Source organism: Carassius gibelio, chromosome A15 (genome assembly GCF_023724105.1).
Source record: "Carassius gibelio isolate Cgi1373 ecotype wild population from Czech Republic chromosome A15, carGib1.2-hapl.c, whole genome shotgun sequence".
Lineage (NCBI taxonomy): Eukaryota > Metazoa > Chordata > Actinopteri > Cypriniformes > Cyprinidae > Carassius > Carassius gibelio.
In genome coordinates, this window is record NC_068385.1 from 4340744 (window position 1) to 4355671 (window position 14928).

The following is a 14928-nucleotide window of genomic DNA, read 5'->3' on the forward strand; positions in this document are numbered from 1 at the left end:
TTCATTTAATCTTTTTTTAAATTTCACCTTTATTTAAATTAAGTTTGTAATTATTTACTCATTTAATTTTAGCTTAGTTATCATTATCAACCATTCAGTTTTGCTGTTCACAAAAGAGCATCTTGGACGTTTTGCTATGCAAGAAAAATAAAATCTGCCTGTTTTATGACAGAATTTGCATTTTTGGGTTAATTATAGAATAGTAACATAAACACCTTGCACAATTTTCCAGCTGAGATATGCTAATGGTAAATGTCACCAATAGATGGTCTTGATATTTTCATTTTTCCTCTGACAACAGCATATACTCATTTTCCACTGTTGACAGCCCAGCTTATGCAAGATAATAATATGAAACTCCACTTAGTCTAAACCCAGGCGGTATACACTGATAAAGCTGTATTTTATTTATTTATTAAAAAATAAATTTAAAGAATCAGAAACATGAATCACTAAACAGACTCAGTCAAATTGTTTTTATTCTTCTCCTCTTGGGAGATCTCATAATAAATGTGTCAGAAGGCCTCTTGAGGGCGCTTGTGAGCTACACAAAGATTGACACATCTGAGGATGCAAAGTATTGAAATAATAATAATAATAAAACACAAGTACAGGCCTGTATTGTACAAAGTTTGACGCTTAAACCAAGCAGTTTGGTGCAGGAGAGCAGAGGGATGAAGGGATTTTGTGTCTGTGATGCGTGATTACGTTGGGATCTGCCAAAGTCCCAGCCGGTGTGTTACTGCTGGCGTTTAGTGCAGCACGATAGCACACATCTTATTCCCCGGCGCCTCTGTGACAATCCTGGAGATCAGTTTGAAATAATGAACACGCTCACTCACACACACACACACACACACACACACACAAACTCTCCATCTTGTCCTTATGATGTTGTTCTCACAAGGGGGAAATGTAAGTCTGTAACCGCTGTGGAAACAGGACTGACTGGGTGTTCTGCTGTTCTTCTGTTTATTTGCTGGGCCAGCTGATCAATGCCGGGGAAAGTGTTAACTTCTGGTCACCTCGTATGAACTATGCACCCAGAAAAATAAAATAAAATAATGTTAGAAAGAAGTTGTAGAGAGAGAGAAAGAAGAGAGAGAGAGAAAGAGAGAGAGAGAGAGAGAATTTGTTAGTTTTGCACTTTCTCAAAAAAAAAAAAAAAGGTTCCATTCAAGTAAATCAGTTTACCTGGAGGCCATTTTGGCAATGAACTAGTTTTCTATGTAGGCAAAAGTTTGTCAACATTTCCAGAGTTTAACTTTATTAAAACGAGCAGCAATGCAATGTGATTCATAGTAAGGATAACATTTATTTTAGAATAAATAGAATTTAGAATGAGTAATTTCTAACCACAATCAATCATATTTGTTTCTCACCGGTAACATCTTGTGGAAATGTCCCTAAAGGAATAATTTACCCCAAAAAATGAAAATTTGCAGGAAATGTACTCACCCTCAGGCTATCCAAGATGTACGGTAGATTAGTTTGTTTTTTCAGATTTCAAGATATTTAGCATTCCATCACTTGCTAACCAATGGATGCTCTGCAGTGAATGGGTGCCGTCAGAATGATAATCCAAACAGTTGATGAAAACAGATCTCAATAATCCACAAGTGACGCATAAATAAGTGAAACCAGTTGTAAATAAATATGTTGGTAGATTTAAAGCTGCAGTTGGTAACTTTTGTAAAAATATATTTTTTTACATATTTGTTAAACCTGTCATTATGTCCTGACAGTAGAATATGAGACAGATAATCTGTGAAAAAAATCAAGCTCCTCTGGCTCCTCCCAGTGCTCCTATTGCCATTTGCAGAAATTCATCCGCTCCCGGTAAGAAATAACCAATCAGAGCTGCGGTCCGTAACTTTTTTATGTGTTCAAAGTATGACAAAATGTATATAATAAGCGAGTACACCATGAATCCATTTTCCAAACCGTGTTTTTAGCCTGTCTTGAGTCACTAGGGTGCACCTATAATAAGTGTTTATATTCGGACTATTTGCTTCGGGGATACCGCGGCGGAGTAACCCAGTACCTTTGTGATTCTTCATAGACATAAACAGAGAGAAGTAGTTCCAGCTACAATGTTCTTCTGCAACACGCAAGCAGTTCTGTTTATTAACCGCTAGAGCGTCAAAAGTTCCCTACTGCAGCTTTAAATGTGAGAGGACAACAGATGATGGATTTTTTTTATACTGGAAGTAGTGTTATTATGGATTATGTATTTTGGCCATAAGTGACAGTTTAAAGTCAAAGTGCCTTAATGATGGATTTGTTTCTTACAACCATGCACCTGTTCATTTCACAAGATGTTAATTGACGAACTGGATTTGTGTGGAATGATTATTGTGATGGACTCTCATTCTGACGGCACCCATTCACTGCAGAGAAGTGATGTAATGCTAATTTTTTTTTCCAAATCTGTTTTGATGAAGAACCAATCTCACTTACAGGTACTGTACATCTTGAATGGCCTGAAGGTAAGTAAAATTTTTATAAATTTTTTATAAACTTTTAATATACAGTAGGGTGATGTTACCATGTATCCTCTCTTTACCGGACATGTCCCCTTTCGGAGTAAAAAAAAAAAAAGCGTTTGGCCGGGATTTCTAATCGACAAAAATGTTCAGGATTCGGCTTTTGCAGTCTACAGTCACCATTCACCATGTGCATTTTTGAATTAGAGCCCTGCGAGGGACTGTTTTCCGCTCCTGTAACATGTATATTTCACTCCCGAGATTTTTTTGTGTCCATTCCGCCTGCTCCCACAAACATTTTGTTTTTCAGGGTATTGGGCTACTTTTGCCTACTTTTGCTAATTGGTTGATTCTCCCCCATGGGTTAAAGGTTTGAAATGTTGAATAAGTTAAATTTGCCTGAAATACTTGTATTGGAACATTTTGTATTCTACAGTATATGATAAAACTATGATGTTAAGTTTTGTGAAGGAGTGCCTCTGGTTGGAAGCTTTTTTTTTTAGCTGTGTTTATGATCAATATACATAAAATTGATTGTAAAATATATATTTTAGGTTTGGAAATGACAATTTAAATGGTTGATATTTAGGATATAGACCTTGCACCCACAGTCCTCATTCTGGAAAACTAAAATATGGACACCTTATTTAATAAGTCAGCTTATTGCCACAGGGCATTAAATATTCCATTAAATATAGTATAAATCAGCTGTTAAAGCCTCCAGCAGGGTTTTCACAGCAGCTCTGTGTGAGGTAAAGCCAAGTCAACAACTGCTTTCTCTCCAGGTAAAGCGTTACCGCTTGTTAATATTTTGCAGAGAAAGAAAATTATGCCTTTTTGCCTTAATAGCCGAGATCATTTGAAAAGGCTCTTTTCATAGAGAAGTCTTATTATTCTTCTCTTATATTACTAAAATTATATACTGTTTTGTTTTCTCTCTTGCACGAGTCAATTCAGTTGACATTCTCTCCATGCAATGGTTGTGTATTTTCATTATTAGATGGCACTGACAGGTGTATAATAAGCACATTCAAGTTTAACTCTTCGCATTCATTTAATGTGGAAAGAATGAAGTCATGTGTTTTAGAACAATCAATATAAAAGCCCTAATGGCATATAAACACAATGAAGTCCATAATGATTATAAAGACACATCAGAAAGAGGCAAAACGTTATTAGGCATCTGATCGCTACATGCATTAAAAAAGTACACAATGAATATGTATGAAAGAGCATACCACTTTTAAAGCAGTAAATAGCATGTAAACTAAGCACAGTATGCAAATGTTCTCAAATTAACTATCGATTTGTCTAAATGATCAGTTTACAGTAGAGCTTACACAAAACATATTAATAGAGAAGTGTAGTTTACATGGTGTACCACCTACTACTTTAGCCTGTTATTCAGAATGTAATATTAGTCAATTATGTACTGTTTATATACTATATTCAACTACCAAAAGATGAAAATGTTACATTTGGGCAGTCCAATCAAATAATGAATCAAGAAAGAGGTTAAAAATGTCAACTTGTACTTTTTTCGGTTCATCTTTATATGTTATGGGGATATAGTATTCTACACATTGGGATCTTTTGTATATGTACTGAACATTTTGGCAACATTTGCATAATGCATAGTGTATACTATATACTGTTTGGTAGTATGTGACTGTCTGACAAGAATACACTCATGGTAAACAGTTTTTTCTCACCTTCCTTTGCCAATATGACACCGTGGGATTCGTTTCACTTTGCCACCTTACAGATGGAGAAAGAATAAAAAAGAGAGGAGAGAGGTTTGGGGATTTAAATTGTAATGGTTTATAAAAGGAACAAAAGCTGTCGCTTGTACATAAAAGGTCAATTTTGGAACCTTAACGTTACATATGATTAATTAAAGTGAACATATTAGAACCTAAAAGGAACAAAAGTGTACCTTTTGAAAAGGTACCTCCCCAGTGACAGCTTTTGTCCATTTATTTTTGACTGGACTGAGACTTGAAGATGGGTTTACTTACAACCAAGCACCATGATTCCCATCACAAAGAGAACTGCGGCGATGGTTAACCCTACATGACGTAGACTGGAGTAATCTGAAATAAATAAATAAAACAATAAACTTATGTCATGTTATGCATTAAACATGATGCAGAACACACTAACAGAAGAATCCAGTCCAGCAGTCTGGAAACATACATAAAGTCACATTAATTTTAATGTCATGCTTGTGTGTGGATGTCACAACAGAATTTCAATCATCGAGTGTTCTTCACAGCAAGAGTAGCAACAAAAGTCAATTTTATAAACAATTCCTTGAACTTTATCACATGCAGCATTCAGTACACACAAAGCAGGTAACCCCCCCCCCCCTCTCACACACACACACACACACACACACACATGCTTTGAAGTAACAGCGAACCGCCATTAAACACCATTAACTGATGAAACTCTGAAACATATTCATGCACTTATAAACTTAGTTCCTGGGGAATGAATGTAGAACAGAAGCATCTACGGGTCACTGCTAATGAGGCTATTTCCTGAACATCAGATTTCTTGTAGCTGCCCTAACAATAGGAAGTGATTGAAGCAGCGGCTGTCGCCAGGTCATAAGCTTTCAACTACAGCTCTTGAGACAGTAATAGTGCTCCCGAGCTCGGCACATCTGTGCTTCTTATAAACACAATACTTTCCACTGACAGGGAGATTGAGTTCCTCCAGTCTTTGTGGTTGAATGCACTGACAGCGGCTCGTACGCTGCTGTACCAGAGAAATCAGCAGACAATTAATTAGTAATGAGTTCCACAAGATCACCAAATGTGTCCATGGACCACAAAACCAGTTATAAAGATCCATTTCTAAAAAAAATTATATTTTAGATTTAAAAATCTTAATACTGAGAAAATCACTTTGAAAGTTGTCCAGATGTTCTTAGCCATCCATATTACTAATTAAAAAAATAGGTTTTGGATAATATTTACAAAATATCTTCACGGAACATGATCTTTACATAATATCCTAAGGATTTTTGGCATAAAAGAAAAATTGATAATTCTTCTCCATACAATGTATTTTTGGCTATTGCTTCAAATATACCCCAGCGACTTAAGGCTGGTTTTGTGCTCAAGGTTTACAAATATGTGGTCTTTTAATGTTATTGTTAAGGGAAACGCTTTAAAGAAATAGTTCAACCATAAATTTGCTGAACATATACTTACCCTCAGGTTATCCAGATGTATATGAGTTTGTTTCTTCATCAGATCAGATTTGGAGAAATTTAGCATTATATCACAATGGATGCTCTGCAGTGAATGGGTGCCGTGAGAATGAGAGTGCAAACAGCTGACAAAAACACCACCATAATCCACATAACTCCAGTCCATCAATAAAACTGCAGGCTTGTAAATAAATTCAACACTAAGATGTTTTTAACTGTTGCTTATATGGCTAAAATAAAACTTTTCATTCATAGTAGTGCTTAATCCAATAATAAAAAAAAGTAATAACATCTGAATCAGGAGAGAAATATGCACCGATCAAACACTGTTTACAAGTGAAAACAGTCCAAGTTTACAGTCTAGTTCTAAACAAATATGTCCGTGGATTTTGATGTGAGACATCAACGGGATACATTTTTACACTGGAGGAAGATTTATTATCGATCATGTATTTTTTGCCAGCAACAAAGTTAAAAAAGTTTTGATGGATTTGTTTATTATGATGTTTTTATCAGCCATTTGGGCTCTCATTCTGACGGCACCCATTCACAAGTTATATAATGCTACAATTCTCAAAATCTCTTCCAATGAAGAAACAAACTCATGTACAAGTCGGAAGGCCTGAGGGTGAGTACATTTAAGCAAATTTTTATTTTTGGGTCAACTCAACTATAATTACTAAATTATAATAATGTTATTTGAATAACACTGCTATTGGATTTCTGTGACATTCCTTCTGTTGTGTTTTTTCATCCATTAAGTGAGAATCTATAAGTCCAGTCACTTGAAAAAATTGTAGCACAGACAACACATAATTTAAAGTATGATCCATATCAAACAGTGCGGCACGAGTTACAGATGACATACAATACTTTGGGTTAGAGGTTTGTTCTAGCAGTATTCGTGAAGTCTGCATCAGTGAGAACTATTAACGAAGGAATGATTAAACAAATACTTACTGTAATTAAACGGTTCGTCCCATTTCTTGTCTGTTGAGGAAATTGCAAAATTTAGAGAGATGTTGACATCATAAACAAGACCTAAAAACAGTCCACATGCCTATAAAATGTAATAGACTCTATCATTTTCATAATATTCTAAATAAGCCAGCTGAATATGTGTGGGTGTGTGTGATGATGGTGATGGATTCATGAGCCTTCTGCATCTAATGAGAAGAAACAATCTTTCACTTATCCACATCACATGATCTCCAACACTAATTTTCTACGATTCAATCAGAGTTGTGTTAATAAAATGCAGTTTATGCAAATGAATTTAAGATTTGATGGGTTAAATTGAAAGAAAATCAGTGAAATGTAATGAAATATACACACACACACACACACACACACACACACACACACACATATACATGATGTGTGGTTTATTAGGATCAGACAATATTTGGCCGATATACAACTATTTGAACATCTGGAATATGAGGGAGCAAATAAAATAAAATAAAATAAAACTGTAAATTATATTTACAGTAGGAAATTTACAAAATATCTTTACTTCATATCTTAATGATTTTTGCCATAAAAGAAAATCAATAATTTTGACCCATACAATGTTTTTTGGCTATTGCAAAAAATATACCCCAGTGACTTAAGAAATGTTTTGTGATCTAGGGTCACATTTATGTAAAAAAAAAAAAAAAAAAGAAAAAAAGAGGAAGATGAGAAAGTTTTACCCCACTTTACAGGTCTGGCGGCCTCAATTCTGGAGGTGGTGGTGTTAAGGGTCGCTTCAATGAGAAAATGAGAGGGAAGTGAGGTCAAGGAAAAAGACAAAGAGAGAAACCTAATCTAGCATGTACATTCTTTTTCTCAAATTCACAGAGTTATGAATAGGAGTGATCTTTTGAATCCCGTTTTTGTCCATAATGTAGGTTGACAGCAAAGACTTTCCGAGTGAAAAGCAGATGCTGCTTCTTATCGCAATCCTATGGATTTGACCGTAATAGCTTCTAATTAAATTCCAGCAGCACTCATTCTCTGTCCGGCCCTGTCTTTCAAATTCAATTTTTGCATATTTCAATGGCACTGCTCTCCCAGGATATATGGTTGGTTGATTCTTCATAAAGCATATCAGCTCGCCATGACAGTGCTCCTCAATCCCGCTGAAATGCTGCATTATCTTTAAGCCTCTCAGCATGGAAAGAGCCTTGAACATTTTCTAATTACCTGCTAATTATGTGTGCGCTTGATATAAATTGCATGAGTAAAGAGGAAGCCTCTCAGCTATTCATGCAATCCTGAGCTCTGTTACCCTCCCCCAATCCCACAATCCCACACTGGAAGTCCTTTCACCAAAACCAAAGTTGCATTTCGGTCAGAATCAGGGCTTACGGTGTGTAGCAGACGTCTTTTTGGAGGTCACCGAGGATGGCACAGGGGATTCTGTAGAGTCTTCAGTGTTTGCTGCAATTAGGGTGAGGTTAGAATCCTCTTCTTCTGGGCTCATTGTCACCTCTGTTGTTTTCAGGTTATCTGAAGGAACGAGGCAAACACTTTCGTGATTGAATTGTACTACAGATATAAACCAAAACAAATATCGCCAGTTTATTATGCCACAAAAATCAATTCCTTCTGTACTGGACCTGTAACTCAGTTTAGCTGTATTGGAAACACTTAGATTCAAAACCGCAAACAAATTGGAAGTATAGAGTAAACATATACTGACTATAATATAAAACTTAACAGGCAATCCTGGGATGGTTATGTGGTTATGCTGGGAAATAAAAATGTAAAAAAAGGAAATCAAATTCCTACCCTTACCCTCGTCTGTGTGTTCAGTGTTATTAAACGGAGGTGTGGGGCTCGTCATTGGTGCTGGGGTCTCTGTTTCTGTCACGTTCTCAGCTGCAAAACCTGTATAAGACAGAAACACAGAAACATTTCGGCTGTGGTTAGAAAACTTCTTCACGAAGATGGAGAGTTTGGGTGGAGAAATCTTCTGCTCTTCAGGTCTCTTTAGGTATTATGTGGGATCTTTTGGATGCTGATCACATCTCATATATTTTGGAGTTGCTGAAAAAGTATATTTTCTGGGATACAGTTCAAGATCTTGGGATATTGATTTCCCAGGGGTATTTTCAACAATGTACCTAGGCTATTTTTCAAAAATCTTTGAAAGCTGATGGCTATCTTGTAAAATTATTTATAGCATACAAAAATACCATTACCAGAAAACGGTATGAGCAAACCCCTGCTTAAAATGGGCAATTGATAGAAATATATTACGCAATATAAGGCCCAAAAATTGATTGATTTCAAAGTTACAGCAAGAAATGCAGTTTGTATTAATATTAATATAGACACCACACACACACACACACACACACATATAAACAATATATAGCGGAAGGAAAACAGCAGCAGCAACATGGCTTTAAGAAAAGTTTGGACACAAGAAATGGAGATATATTTTCCAGAACAGATCATCATGCAAACAGCTTGCAGCAAAAGTTTTTTTGAAAAACAACAACAACTTTTTAGCAGAGTTGTTGTCAGCTCGTGCAGTGTGTGACAATTAGTGTGAGGGGGCAGATGCAAAAACGGTAATAAAAACTTGCCTTTTGTTTTTGTTTCTTTTTTTTGCATTTTCTGAGCTTCTAATCTAGACTAATGAATATATTTGTTTTGTAATTTGTTAATTTGTGTGTAAATGCCAACACATAAATTAGGCTATAAATGTTTTATTTATCATCTATATTTGAAGCGTGTTGGTGCCACATAATAATAATAAGATTACTGGAAGTGGTAGGCCTGTTTTGAGAATAAAGTCAAAATACAAGAATAAAGTCATAGCAAGACAAGATTAATTGATGTAATATTTTGAGAATAAAGTAGTGAATTGCATGAATAAAGTTAATAAGCAGATAGGAAATAATATTTAATGTTTTATTAATGCTTTTTGTGTTCAAAATGTGCACATTTTATCATGAATTGCAATCAATATATGTGCTTTTCCCTTTTTAATACAGTTGTATCATGAAATAAACATGAATGAACAGCATAATGCATGAAAGATAAAGTACAATGTAATTAATGTTTAATCATGTAATAGGTCTAATTGATTCACATGCTTCTTGAGCTGAGTCAAATACAGCGATCTCTCACAACACATTAAAGAGCCTAAAAAACACATTTATTGTTTTTATTTCATGATAAAATGTACAGAAAGCTGAACATTTGCATTATATTAAAAGTAACAAAGCGCAAAGAGCTGTTTTTATGTTAAATACGTGTGAAGAATGAAAGGTTGGACGCTACAGAAGGTTTTTTTTTTTTTTTTTTTTTTTTTTTTTTTGTGTGTGTGTGGGGGGGTACATGAATTAGGCTAACTTGTGCAATTAAATTATTCATGCAATAATAACTGATAGTAATATTAGTAATTTTGCCTAACCAGGAATTGCTGCAATAAAAAAAAAGCCATTGTCCCGAACATTTACAGAAATGTCATCATAAACTGTGTGTTATGGCTGAAACTGTGTGTTATGTCCCCTTTAAAGGCATTTAGACTATCTAATACCATTTTGTATTCATCCACAAATCACAAAGTGTCAAATAAAACTACAGAAGGAGAGAGAGAGAGAATATTAAATTGATACTTCCATTAAGGCTGCAGAGACACATATTTGAGATTGTTACTAGAGCATCTGAATTTTTTTTTATTTTTTATAGAGCATTACCAACAATCTCCTTCTGACACCATTATGACTTATGAGTGTTTGAAGAACACATTCAGTGATCCGGGCCGGCTTCAGAGTTCGAGTTTCCACACACACAAGCAGCAGATGAATGCAAATGTATTCTGAGGCAGACATAATAACAGTGTGGTGATGTAGAGTGCAGCGGTTTGTAATGAAGGCAGGCCTCTCATAGACCCTGCCACAGAACAAGGACTAATTGTGGTCTTACAGAGATGGGTCGCGGCATATTTGTGTGCATTTTCCGGCTATGTGCAGTTTGTCCAATGAATCCCTTCACAAGATGAATGGCCACATGAGACTGAGCAATTCTACTGGCAAACACTGTGATTATTGCAGAACGACTATAAATCAATCTTTTATTGGAAGTATTCATCTGAAAAAGATTAGACCCACTGGTCATTTGTGGTTTTGGGTAATGTAGGATTTTATAAAAAAAAATGCATTATCAGATTATGCTGACAAATGGTTGTGATGTATACGTGTAATGTCATAAAAGATGGTGTGTGTGCATGTGTGAAAGAGAGAGGAGAAGAATCATGATAACTCACTTCTGAAGACGAGTAACAGAAAAAAGGCGGCCCCCCGTAATAAGATCTGAAAAAGAGAAAACACCCATAAACACAATACACAACCAGGTTAAAAACACTTCTCCTTGACTGTGGAAAAAGGTGACTGTAGAAAATTGCTTTGAGATTTTCCCACAAAGCATTGCTGTTATTTAAGTATTCTATGCTATTGCAACTTTAAAGTAATGTGAACCCATTGTACTTCCATAATGTGACGTTTGTAAAATTGGAGGATTTTTTCTTTATTTTTTCTATTCGGAAATGACTAATATATAGTGAAAAGTAAATAAAAATCAACACATTTTTTTCCCCCCAATTTTGATAATAATGATAATAATAATAAATGTTTCTTGAGCAGCAAATAAGTATATTAGAATGATTTCTGAAGGCTTATGTGAACTGAAGACTGGAATAATGATGCTGAAAATTCAGCTTTGCATCACAGGAATAAATTACATTTTACAATATATTAACATAGAAAACAGTTATTTCAAATTGAAATAATATTTCACAATTTTACTGTTTTTATTGTATTTTTGATCAAATAAATGTAGCATGGGTGAGCATAACAACCCTAAACTTCTGAATGTTAGAATATTGTAAGTTTCATTTCAGAGTTCATGTTAAATATTTAGCAAGCATGCATGTGTCATGGTGCTTTACGGTTCTCTCTTGCTACTGTAAACTATCTGCCTGTGTAATGAAAGCATTTTGAGATGAAATGTTTTGACATTTCCCAACATTATCATTAGCCAATCAGTTGCGGTTGTTTTGGAAATGTACGCCAATAAAAGGCCAACAACAGAAGGCTGCCAGTGTTTCTGCGGGGAGGGTTTGACATGAGCAAGTACATAACACAAACACTGGATTATGACACATCAGAATACAGGCTGGCATTACAGGCACCAAGCTCTCCATTAGTATAATCAAACAACTGCAGGACCAAAAATAAAGCGGTTTTGAATGTGTGAAAGAATTGACTGCCGCAGACTTGGCCAAAGCTCATGGCTTTAAATATGAACCAATGAAAGCAGAGTCTTAGGGTGTCAGGGAGTGTGGGTATGATGCGTCACTGGGTAAACTGTGTCAACCCCTTGGCAAGCCACGGATTATAAAATAAAAGCATTTTATTTTATTTTACCTTTCCAAAAGTTTGGGGTCTGTAAGATTTGGAAGTCTTTTATGCTCACCAAAGCCCTCATTATTTGATCAGTAAAAATCAGCAAATCAGCAAAATTTTGAAATATTTTTACAATTTAAAACAACTGTCTTGTATTTGAATATATTTTAAAATGTAATTTATTCCTATGATGCAATGCTGAATTTTTAACAGCCATTGCTTGAGTCTTCGGTGTCACGCAAAAATGCAAAAGTCTTTAATGTCACTTGTGATCAATTTTAGTGTTCTTGCAAAATAAAAGTTTTTTTTTTTTTTCTTCTTTAAAAATGTGGGCTAAACTATGTCCCGTGTGGGGTAAGTTGTGCCAATTTCAGAACTAATAGTGAAATGTTATATTTGTCTTGTTGATAAGCAGGGAGAAGATTTTCTAATAATCAAAGACAGAAATGGTATCAATAACAACAGATTTTTTTTAAGTGATCTCTACATAAATGCTGTATGAATAGCTTCATGCTGTCTCGTCTGATTTGTTAACACTATTACAACGAACCCTGCAATGTTCCTGACTGCAACAGCTTCCTCTAAGCTAGCAGAAATGTGGACATAGCATGTTCTGCTGAAATCGGCATATGGAGCCCATGCAGCACGAAGCCTTTGTGTCTTTACAGTTTAACTGAATCGGTCTCAGTTAAGTAAAATCTTCTGACTTGTCAAAGATTATAAATGCATCACATCAAAACTTTACACTAAACGTTTTCTGAATAAATGAGCAAAAACCAAATTATGTTACAACTAACCTCGCTTTCCCCTACAACAACAAATAGGAATGTTTGTAGTGCCCACTTACAATTCATGTGAGTCTTGCTTCACATCACTTCCTGTAATTGTGAACTGCTGCCACGTGTTACTACTACACATTCAATTTGTTGAAAAATTTGATCAAGCCCCTCATTCCTGTCTTGTTTAACACCTTTTAATGCAGAGACGACTGAGTCATAAAGCGGGGTATGAACATAATTTAATGTTTCAACGGATCTATGCAATTATATATTCATACTGGCTACAGCTTTTAAAGTAACATTTCAAACTTTATAGAACATGGCATTAACTATTAAAATAAGAGTTTGAATGCAACCTTATAAGCTGTCATAAAAAATATATATATAAATTGTGCCTGTGTTTTTCATGTCAAATCTAAAAAAAATTTAAATGCACTAATACATTTGCCTCATTGCAAAATAAATAATAATAATAAAAATAGGTTTAATACACCCAGCTGACCATTTGACGTGAATAAATAAAAATGTATTATTATTATTTACATTTATTTCTTCCTTTCTATTTTATTTTGTGGCCTCTATAAGAACTTTTTCATTAGAAGTAGCCACTTTGATTCATGCGAGGGCAAGCATGTATTGAACTGTGGCTGTGTACTTCATCTTCTTCTGCAGGTGAGTGACTTTGTTTACTTGTTTGTAAAGACAGATGGTCCTCTGGGTCTTCCATGATCGATGGATCAGATGAACGAATAGGCTGGTCCACAGTGATCTCACATGCTTGAAGCACATGTGCCTCTTGCTAAGCATATCATGTTCCTCTCTATCTCTACATCTGCTTACCTTGTAGCATCTGTGTATCACTCAAGCTCAGAAACTCCAAAACTAAGCACATATATTTATTATTTGATTTCACTTACCTTGCTGTTCATTTTGATCTTGCGTACCACATCCAATCGGAGTCAAACAGAGCACAGCATCTGCCGGTCTGGTATAACTGTTGGTTAGTGCACCACGCCCTAACGTTGAACTTCCTCTCACGCTCAGTCCTTCTCACTGGTGCTGAGGCCCCTCACTCGTGTCCACATCTGCCAGTCCTCTTTTATGCCCGACTCATCAGCTATTGTCTACAATTCAAACTATGTTAATGCCAGGCTCTCTCACATTCGGTGTATCAGCACTGTAACTCATTGTCTGAGCAGCTCTTTGTGTCGGGTCTGTATTTGTGTATGTGCAACACATAACCGAGAGAAGTGTTATTTGATTGCATTTTAATATCTTTTTATGTATTATGTATTAATTATTTTATATTTTATTATTTGTATAATACAATATATATATATATATATCTTTTATATATATATATATATATATATATATATATATATTAATGTCAAAAATAAATAGTGCTAGGTCAAGTTGATTTTATTAGTCGGTTAAAAAAAAAAAAAATACCACAGGCCTGTATGCAGGAGGGAAATGAGTCATATTTAGACTTAGAGACTAACTAACACTTGAACCACCCAGAACACCTTAGCAACCAGATCAGATGCAAACTTGCCTCACAATTAACTAGGGAAATGTAAAAATGGACTTTTACCCCCCAGGTGTTTCTCATTTAATTCCTAATAATTATTACAATGCATTATCTCCTTGTTGATCCACCAGTTCACATTTATAACTCTGTGTGATGCTGCGTAAAAAAATATGGGTGGATTTTCTCATTGATCTGAACAAAAACAGAAGACGGGATGATTGAAAATGGAAATCCATTCTTTGACAGTAGGAGACGCTTTCAGAAGGGCAGAAATATATTAGTTTCCCTATGAGTACTAGCATTTTTTTTTTTTTTTTTAGGGACTTTTGATGACAAACTTTCCTATCTTCATCATTTGAACGCTGTTTTGAAGAATCAGACTTAAAGTCATTTGCCCATCATCCAATCACTTCGCTGCATTGGTGAGATATTTAAGACATCTTATCTTGTGAATTTTCTCTCATGCCGTGCATAGTTCTCCTTCAAATGATTTAGATAAGTGACA

The 14928-nt window shown here is 35.2% G+C and overlaps 1 protein-coding gene across 2 annotated transcripts; it reads right to left on the bottom strand.

Moving 5' to 3' along the window:
• Positions 1 to 461: 461 nt before the first annotated feature.
• Positions 462 to 14006, bottom strand: LOC128028976 (FXYD domain-containing ion transport regulator 5-like). Of its 2 annotated transcripts, XR_008187279.1 has the most exons (10): positions 13807 to 13967; positions 10973 to 11018; positions 8488 to 8580; positions 8059 to 8199; positions 7401 to 7454; positions 6667 to 6696; positions 4505 to 4579; positions 4199 to 4244; positions 960 to 1035; positions 462 to 907 (listed from the first exon to the last, which is right to left on the bottom strand). XR_008187279.1 is itself a non-coding variant. In XM_052616390.1 (9 exons), exons 1-9 carry the CDS (start codon positions 13816 to 13818, stop codon positions 1011 to 1013), a joined length of 522 nt encoding a protein of 173 aa, XP_052472350.1. In that variant the 5' UTR covers positions 13819 to 14006; the 3' UTR covers positions 462 to 1010. The 2 variants fall into 2 exon arrangements, 1 of the variants encoding a protein (XP_052472350.1); XM_052616390.1 differs by having other exon boundaries at positions 462 to 1035; positions 13807 to 14006.
• Between the last annotated feature and the right edge of the window lie 922 nt (positions 14007 to 14928).